Below are 9,215 nucleotides of genomic sequence, written 5' to 3' on the forward strand. Positions count from 1 at the left end.
ATTTCTCTGAATTCTTTTTCTGGAAGGTTGCTTGCCTCCATTTCGTTTACTTCCTTTTCTGGTGATGCCTGCTTTTCTTTCATATGCGGGCTGCTTCTTTGTCTCCCCATGGTCTCTCTTCTCTGGGTGTCTGGTTATGTAGTTCTCTCTCTCCTGGGTTGATTTAAAGGCACAAAATACAGCACTACCAGGTACAACTCACAAGGCACTGAACAGGAATGTATTCACGATATTAATAACCTCCAATAAAGGTGACCACCAGAGAAAGGCAAATTAGGTGATAGAAGAGAAAGAAGAAGAGGAAAAAAGAAAGAAAGAAAAAAAAAAGAAAAAAGGAGTGTGAAAATGAAATTGGGAAAAGGGAAAGTAAAGAGAAAAAAAAAAAAGTAAGAGAGACAAGAAATTGACTAAGAGAGAAAGGGGAACAGACTATATATATTGGGGATAAAACTCCAATAGAACAATCACTAATCCCAGCAAATGCCAGCAACAAGTGCCTGGGGATTAGTACAAACTACAACACCAATTAATATGGAGTGAGGCAAGGGAAAGCTGAAGCACAAAACAAACAAAAAAATAAATAAAAGAAGAATAAGCAAAACAATCTCACAAAAAAAGCATAAAAATTGGATATAATCTACATTCAAGCAAACAACAACAAAAGGACAGAGATAAGGACAAGTTTATGGATAACTCAGACAGCGAAGGGAAAGGTGTATGTGGACTTGGAGCAGGGGATTGGAGATTAGATATGTAAGTAGGGTGAAATTTTAACAAGGGGTAAACAGAAAGAATAGGGAAAATCTAAAGCAGTAAAAGGGTAAGACAAACAGGACACTGAAAAGGGGGAGGTTAGGAAGAGAGTGATGGCCTAAAGGTAGAGTTGAGATAGAGTAAAACGATGCTAAAGGAAAGATAAAAAATAGGATGTAGAACCCTAATCCCAAAATAAAATGAAGAGAAAATAAAATGACACTTTAAAAAAAAAAAAAAAAGATAAAATAGCAGTAGTAATAATACGGATTGAAAATAAAAATGTAATCATTAAAAAGGTAAAATCAAGTGATGAAAAAAGAAAAAAAAGTTTCTTGATTAAAAGATGCAAAAAATGAAAATTTAAAAAAAATAAAAAAATAAAAAAAATAAAAGGTAAAAATAAAATGTGGAGTAGTGAAGGTCATTCACTTCCTCTGTTTTTCTGTTTGGCACGCCTGTTTCTCAGTCCAGGCAGTATTGCAGTTCCCTGCGATCCACTGCTCTTCGGTGTTGTAAGCCAGTCCTGATTTTAAGCAGGCGGTGTGTCTTAATTTCTCGTATTCCTTTATTTTTGATTACACAAGAGTCAATTTGTGATTCAGCCCCTGGGTGGCAGTGTTTCTGGATTGACTTCCGGGTCTATCTATGGCCTCTCTAGGCAGTGTTAGAGCCTTCTTTCCCTGTGGTACTCGCCACGGGCCTGTGGGAGTGGGCTGCCTCAGAGCTGGCTCTCTGATGGTCACTCCCCGCTCCGATCCCCAGGTTCCAGAAAAACAACCTTCCCCTGCAGTCTCCCAGGGTGTCCCCAACTGGGTGATCCTATGTATTGGGCTTAGTAATCAGATGCAAGGATTTGAAGAGGAAAAAGCCCAAGTGTGCGAATTCCGGGACTGCGAGTAAGCCCAGGCACCCAGGGAGCGCACGGGCTGCGCGTAAGTCTGGACTGCCTGAAATTCTTAGGGTGTCCCTGCACTTCAGATCAAAATGGGTTGCTTTTTAGAGTGCCCTTCTCTTAGCAGATCTGAGGACCCCTTTCCACAGTCACAGATCACGCCAGCCCCTACAGCCACGGATTTTTCTAGGCACAGACTTCCCTGGTCCTCCAGCTCCCGCAAAACGCGCGTTCCTCTCTCCCGCCGGGACCAGAGACCTCACCTTATCCCAGGCAAAATCTGACCTTTCCGTAGTGGAGTGTAGAGCTTCTCTGAACCCGTGTGCTTGCGCCAGTTGGGGAGCGTTGTTCTGGGGCTCGCAGCTGTTCCTGGGGTGCCGCCGTTGTGGATTCTCAGGCTTCAGATAAGCTCCACTTTCCGGATCAAGATGGCGCAGACTCCGCGTCCAAGCCCGCAGCTCCGGGAGGGGACCCAGCCGCAGTTCGTGCTGCCAGGTCAGGGGAACCCCGTTCAGCAGTCCCCCACCTCCTTCTGGAATTCAGCTGTCTCCCAACCAGCCAACAAACACTCCTTGCGCGACCCTCAGCTGTTCTTTCTTTCTGCTCCGGGACAAGGCTCGGAACACGTCTGTCTATTCCGCCGCCATTATTCCCTCTTAGATTCCCTTGTTGATAGATACGTATTTGTTGTTCATAATTTTTATCTTTACCTTTTTCTTCTTCTTCCTCTTCTTAAAGAGTACCTTTCAGCATTTCATATAATACTGGTTTGGTGTTGATGAACTCCTTTAGCTTTTTCTTATTTGTGAAGCTCTTTATCTGACCTTCAATTCTGAATGATAGCTTTGCTGGGTAGAGTAATCTTGGTTGTAGGTTCTTGCTATTCATCACTTTGAATATTTCTTGCCACTCCCGTTTGGCCTGCATAGTTTCTGTTGAGAAATCAGCTGACAATCGTATGGGTGCTCCCTTGTAGGTAACTAACTGCTTTTCTCTTGCTGCTTTTAATATTCTCTCTTTGTCTTTTGCTCTTGGCATTTTAATTATGATGTGTCTTGGTGTGGTCCTCTTTGGATTCCTTTTGTTTGGGGTTCTGTGCGCTTCCTGGATTGGTAAGTCTATTTCTTTCACCAGGTGGGGGAAGTTTTCAGTCATTATTTCTTCAAGTAGGTTTTCAGTATCTTGCTCTCTCTTCTTCTGGCATCCCCATAATTCTGATATTGGTACGCTTGAAGTTGTCCCAGAGGCTCCTTACGCTACCTTCAAATTTTTGGATTCTTTTTTCTTTTTGCTTTCCCGGTTTTTTTTTTTTTTTTGCTTATTTGTATTTCAAATCTTTGACTTGATTCTTGCGTTCTTCTAGTCTGCTGTTAGGTCTCTGTATAGTATTTTTTATTTCAGTCAGTGTATGTTTAATTTCTAGTTGGTCCTTTTTCATATCCTCCAGGGTCTCGCTAAATTTATCGGCCTTTTCTAGGAAATTCTTGAAAATCCTTATAACTGTGGTTTTGAACTCTATATCCAGTTGTTTGCTTTCCTCCATTTCTTTTGTTTGTGATCTGTTTCTTTGTCTCCGCATTTTGGCTGCTTCCCTGAGTTGGTAGCTTTGTGTGCTAGGTGTCCTATAGGGCCCAGTGGCTCAGCCTCCCCAGTTACCTGAGGTGGACACCCTTGGTGTACCCCTTTGTGGACTATATGTACAGCCTTGTTGTAGTTAAGTCTTGATTGTTGTTGTTATCACTGGGAGGAATTGACCTCCAGTCCAATTGGCTGTGAGGATCTGCTGTGTCTATGCTGGGAGAACTGTGCTGGAGACAGCCTTATGAGACAAGACTTGCAAAATTGCAAAAGCCTCTGTGCTCAGCTTGGATGGGGCGGAGTCTCAGGGCTGAGCAGACAGCCTTGGCTTCCCGTCGGCCCTGCCTTATGAGGCCCCTGGGTCTCAGTGTCCCTCAGTAATCACTGCAAGCACCTCTGAGAGAAAGCTGTCCTCGAGTTTCGCCTGCTGCCAGACAGTTGTTTCTCCCCGAATGAGTATGGGTTCCCAGATTCTCGCCCAGAACTGGATTTCAGTGCATTCGGGAGCTTCCACCTTCCTCCCACTAAAGAAAGCCAGTGGCACACTCAGCAATCAGTCCTCTCTGCGCGCACTCACGAGCACCTCCAGAACTCTGCCTTTTGCGGCTCCCCTGAGTTTCCGTGCGCTCTTCTCTTTTCCTGACAGTCCAGACTCCCCCCGTATAAGTCTGGGACCCCAGGGTCTCACCTGGAACTGGGGTTCAGTGCAGTCGGGAGCTTCCGTCTCTCTCCCACTAGAGAAAGCTAGCCACGCACTCAGCCACCTGTCCTCTCAGCGCACGTATCTCTGTGCCTCAGCCTTTTGCAGCTCCTCTGAGTCTCTGTGTGCCCCTCTCTTTCCTTCTAGTTGTAGAATTTCCACTCAACCAGCTTTCCTGTGGTTCTGGATGATGTCCGTTCTGTCTTTTAGCTGTAGTTTTGAAATTGCTGTGCAGGGCAGCAGTTTAGGTGTTCACCTATGCTGCCATCTTGGTTTCTCTCTCAAATGTTTATTTTATACATACATTTTATTTATATATTTTTATTGATTTTAGAGAGGAATAGAGAGGGAGAGATAGAAATATGATGAGAATCATTGATCCATTAACTCCTGCACACCCCCTACTGGGGACTGAGCCCACAACCCCAGGCATGTGCCCTTGGCTGGAATCAAACCTGGGACACTTCAGTCCACAGGCCAATGCTCTATATCCACTGAGCCAAATCGGCTACGGCTATATATACATTTTAAAGATGCTTATGCTACATTTGCAATATGCTCTCTTGTCAATTGGTTGATCCCTTTTGATTTTGACGTATTGGTTTGCTCTACAGTGATACGGATTTTAACATACTGAAAGTTTCATCTTCAACACCCTGGACATTGCCAATATGTCAAGATTCTCAGAAAATGTGTGAGATGAAGAAGTGAGTTGTTTCACTTCACCCTCTCAACCTTTAGGGTCCAGCAACTCCACTCTGCTTAAAGCACCTACCATGCTGGTTTAAGAATGGTGTGTCCTTTATCCCAGTGTCCTTTTCACTACTTCTCTCCTGATATTTTTTCCCCTCCAGGTGATTCAGCTTATCACCCCTTCTGAGAAGCCTCTTTTGGGCTCCAGCTGCCCCTGTGGGCTTCCCTTCTCAGAGTACTGTTTCAGTGTGTGGTGATTGCCTCTTTAACCTCTCCTCCCAATTACACAGTGAAGACAGAAATTCAAAGACAATTCAGCAATTCAGGTCTCCATCCATAGGACCTGCAGTGTTTTGTTTTGTTTTGAATATATTTTATTGATTTTTTACGGAGAGGGAGAGGGATAGAGAGTTAGAAACATTGATGTGAGAGAAACATCTATCAGATGCCTCCTGCACACTCCCTACTGGGGATGTGCCTGCAACCAAGGAACATGCCCTTGACCAGAATCAAACTTGGGACCTTTCAGTCCACAGGCCGATACTCTATCCACTGAGCCACACTGGTTAGGGCTGGACCTGCAGTGTTTTACGAGTAAAAAGAAACAGGAGAAAAAGTATTTGATTTATTCGTTTCTGTAATCTCCCCGAGAAACAAATCAGTCAGTAAAGACCAGCACTGTCCAGCAGAACTTTCCGTGATGATGGAAATGTCCTGAGGCTGTGCTGTCCTCTTACATGGCTACCCGAGCAGTGAACTGTGGCTAGTGTGACCAGGAAACTGCGTTTTTAATCTTAAATTATGTTTAAAATAGCTGGTATACTGGACAGCACAAGTATAGACCAGTGGTTATCACCTGGGGGCAATATTGCCTCCAGAGGGGACATTTGCCAATGTCTGGAGATACTTTTGATTATCACAATCAGGAAGTGTATGCTCCTGGAATCTAGTGAGCAGAAATCAGGGATGCTGCTGAACATGCTACAATGCACAGAATAGCCCCTCACAATAAAGAATTATCTGGCCTAAAACATCAGTTGTGCGGAGGCTGAGAAACCCTGGTCTAGACCATCTATAACCTGCCTTTGAAAAACACACACCCTCAACTGCACACCAGGAACTGGGATTGGCCAGAGGTCCTGGGCTGCTCTCAGAACAGATGGGCCTAGGCGGCTTCAAGAATGCCCCAAATCAGTCCCCGTCAGTCAAACATCAAACGTTTTACTAAGCCAGAACGTGCTAAGCCGTGTGCCAGTGTCAGTACAAGACAAAGCTGGATCCTATTCTTAGTGAGGGGCTGCCTGCCCTCCCTCCATCCAGGCTCCTTCAAGGATCCTGGCAGAGGGGTGAGCACTAAAAGGTCTTAGCAGTGATTCTTTTTTTTTTTTTAACAGATCCTGCCTCAGGTTTATTTGTACAAATAGCATAGGAGGACACTATTTCCATGCAGATAGCAGTCCAGGGGTCACACCAGTCCTTCTCTCCTCACATCAACAGACAGAGGCCTCTCCTGTGGAGCCGTTGTGGGGGTCTGGGCACCTTTGGGAGCCTGAGCCTGAGTTGCAGCTGCAGCCTGAGGCTTGGTTTAAGTGTTGCCTGGGCCTTTGGCCAGCAGTACCTGAGACCCTTAGTGATGGGGACACAAGCACATTTCCCACGTTTGGGGTGAATGACGTAGGCAAGTTGTCTGAGCTTGCAGCTGCCACCCTTTGGGATCTCAGGCTTGACTTCCTTGGGCTTTATGAAGGCCTTGATAGCATTGGCACATGTGCTTATGGCATCAGTGTTGTTGATGTGCCTCTTCGTGTTGTGCTTTTTGGCAAAGCGTATGTTTCTCAGGAACTTTGGATCTATTTCCTTCTTGATGCCATTTCTGTGCCATTTTCGGAACTGGTTGGGCATGGTGTGGTTCCTGGACTTGGCCATATCTGCACTGAAGCCTGCAGCACCTGGGACCGGAAGGGTTAGCAGTGATCCTTAAGTCCATCTGTGTCTCTGGCCCCCCAGGGTATCAGCTGCTTCCCTCATCCTCATAGGCGATGGCAATTCCTCGTCTTCCGCTCACGACTCCTGTCACTGGTGTCTGACCCAGGTGAGGCTGCAGCCCTTGCCAGCTCCGGGAACTAAGGAACGAGGCTGCAAAGAGAGGGGACTGAAGCTGAGTGGGCTGAATCCAGGAGAATTCCGATGGGAGTGGAGACTTGGCACACTTACCTGCAGGGCTACTCTCAACCAGCTCCAGCTGAGACCGCGGGGTCAGGGCTGAGCATCCAGGATCATTTGATGGCTTCCGGGCAGGCAGGGGTCGAAGCTCCCCAGTAATGAGTGACACATCTGGGATGTCCCACAGTTCCGATTCAGGTGGCGGGAGGGGCACGTGGAAGGGAGAGCCTAGGAGGGAAAAAGATGATCCACACTGGCCCCCTGCTCCCATGCCCCAACTGTTTCCAGCTCAGGGAGTGCCCCACCACTCACCAGGCAATAAGTCTGCGTAGTGTGTGAGGTGGGGAGCCAGGCCTGGAGGTGGCCAGGCAGGGTTGCAGGCAGCCTCCAGCTCACATAGTGACAATACAGGCCGGAAGAAGCTACCAGAAGGTTGGGGAGCTAGGACACCAAGAGGACAGGCCAACAGCACAAAGACATCTACCTCAGGGAAGTTGGCAAGTTTGGGAGGTGTGGGCCGCCCCAGAGCTAACACATAGCTATGCTTGCCAGCAGCCTGAGTCAGGTTCCGCAAGTGTGCCAGTGCTTCCCGGTGTCGGGCCACACCCAACGTGCCCACCAGCAGCCCCACCACGCGAGCATCTCTGGCCCTCTCTACCAGATATCGTCTCCGTGCCCTCAGCCGCCCAGCCCAGGCACCTTCATCACGAGTCCCCCCTGTGTCTGGGCAGCAGGAGGAGAAGGACCGCTCTGGTGCCCAGCCCAAGAGCAGCCGGCTCAGGTCAGGATCGAGGTCAGGGTCAGAGCTGGCCCCAGAGCCTCCCACATAGAAAGCATCATACTCTTCCAGACACCTTCCTGGGGCCAGGGGGAAGCGACGCCCAAAACGCTGCAGGGGTTCAGGCTCTGAATTGAGGGAGCCCACTGGCAGGGGAAGAGCTGGGCTGGAGACAAGCAGGTCCACGTACCGTGGGCGAAGGAGAGTGGCCAAGGCCTCTGGAAGAAGGAAGTGGTGTCAGGGTTGGGGCCTGGCAAAGCAAGAGCTCCCCTGTTCCCCAGAAGACTAAGTGTGACCCAAAAGCAAAGGCTGGGGTCAAGCCCATATTGAGAACTCTCTGGGATGTACTGAAATGGGAAAATGAACAAAATAGCTGACCCACGCTCCCTGCATGCCCAGGCAAAACCCCTCACCCAGGGCATGGGCGCAGGCCGGCTCACTCAGCAGCACCACAGGAGCTGTAGGGTCTGGATTCTGGGCCTCAAAGGCTTTGGCGCAGAGCTCCAAGGCCACAGAACGCTGACCAAAGACGAAGGCCACCGGCAGTGGGAGGGCTGGAGGGCTTAAGCAGGCAGGGCCAAAATGTACCAGGGCCTGAGCTCCAGCTTGCTCAGCACCCAGCACATCCACACAGCAGCTGCAGGGGAGATACCACTAGTGAGAAGGTTTCATCAGAAAGTTCCTGTCTTCAATGGGAAATGTGGTCAGTGAAGAAAACGATGTTATGGAAACACACTGTCATTGAGAGGAGCTAGTATCAGGAGGGCAGTCATCAAGCATCATCAAAGAGAAACAGCCATTAGGGGCAGGCACTGTCATAGAGGGAAAACACCACAAACCCTGGGTCCCTAGGCCTCCGTCCTTAAGCTCAACTTCACACCTGCCATAGGCTGTGTCCCCCAGAATGAACATTTTCGACCCCGTGGTCTCCTCCAGTCGTGCAGCCACAACCCCAGCATCTCCCAACAGTTGGTCAGGGAACTGCAAGGCCACCTGTAAGCATAAATCAGAAACGGCCTCTCCTTCACCGAGGGTCGTCTCTTCAAGGAAACCTTCCGGGAGTCCCTACCCAACCAACCTTCACAGCCTCTCGTCCCAGAGAAGCACCTCCCCTCACCCCCATCCGCACAAAATTACCCCGAGACCCCGATCCTATGGGCCACCCATCCCAGAGAGGTGAGCCACTCCTCCCTAACCTGCCCTTACCCGCTGACACGCCAGGTCACGGACAAACCCGACGACTCGCTGCAGCTCGTACACTCGGTCCAGGTCCGCCAGAGGCGTGAGCAGCCCCGCGGCCCCCGCCTCCCGCTGCAGCGCCGCCTCAGCGGGGCTGCTGAATGTAGACTCCATGAGGTACAGCTTAGGTGACGGGAAGCAGCGGGGATCCCTCGGTCTCCGCGTCCTCAAAAGAGGCCCTCAATGGGTCACAGTCCTTTGATGAGGGCGGGGAGCTTGGGACTCAGACCGCAGCAGTGAACAGCTATCCGCGCATCCAAACTCGTGTTTCCTCGCTTCACGTGAGCCAACCGGAGACTACTTCCGGATTTTGAGGCGGGGCTGATAGCAATTTTACCAATCTCAAACCAGCACAGCTCCGGCTTCCCAATCCTCGCCTACCAAACCGCCCATCGGCCTCAGAGCACGAGGCCAAC

The 9,215-nt window shown here is 49.1% G+C and overlaps 1 protein-coding gene across 4 annotated transcripts; it reads right to left on the reverse strand.

The window, feature by feature from the left end:
• Positions 1-4,984: 4,984 nt before the first annotated feature.
• Positions 4,985-9,215, reverse strand: DPH2 (diphthamide biosynthesis 2). Of its 4 annotated transcripts, XM_080655113.1 has the most exons (7): positions 8,767-9,212; positions 8,441-8,553; positions 7,974-8,197; positions 7,482-7,778; positions 7,095-7,223; positions 6,834-7,010; positions 4,985-6,755 (listed from the first exon to the last, which is right to left on the reverse strand). In XM_080655113.1, exons 1-7 carry the CDS (start codon positions 8,911-8,913, stop codon positions 6,631-6,633), a joined length of 1,212 nt encoding a protein of 403 aa, XP_080511239.1. In that variant the 5' UTR covers positions 8,914-9,212; the 3' UTR covers positions 4,985-6,630. The 4 variants fall into 4 exon arrangements, with proteins under 4 accessions (XP_080511239.1, XP_080511237.1, XP_080511238.1 ...); XM_080655111.1 differs by having other exon boundaries at positions 7,095-7,778; positions 8,767-9,211; XM_080655112.1 differs by having other exon boundaries at positions 7,095-7,778; positions 8,001-8,197; positions 8,767-9,077.

This window comes from Plecotus auritus (genome assembly GCF_963455305.1).
Source record: "Plecotus auritus genome assembly, chromosome: 2".
In the NCBI taxonomy this organism is placed as follows: domain Eukaryota; kingdom Metazoa; phylum Chordata; class Mammalia; order Chiroptera; family Vespertilionidae; genus Plecotus; species Plecotus auritus.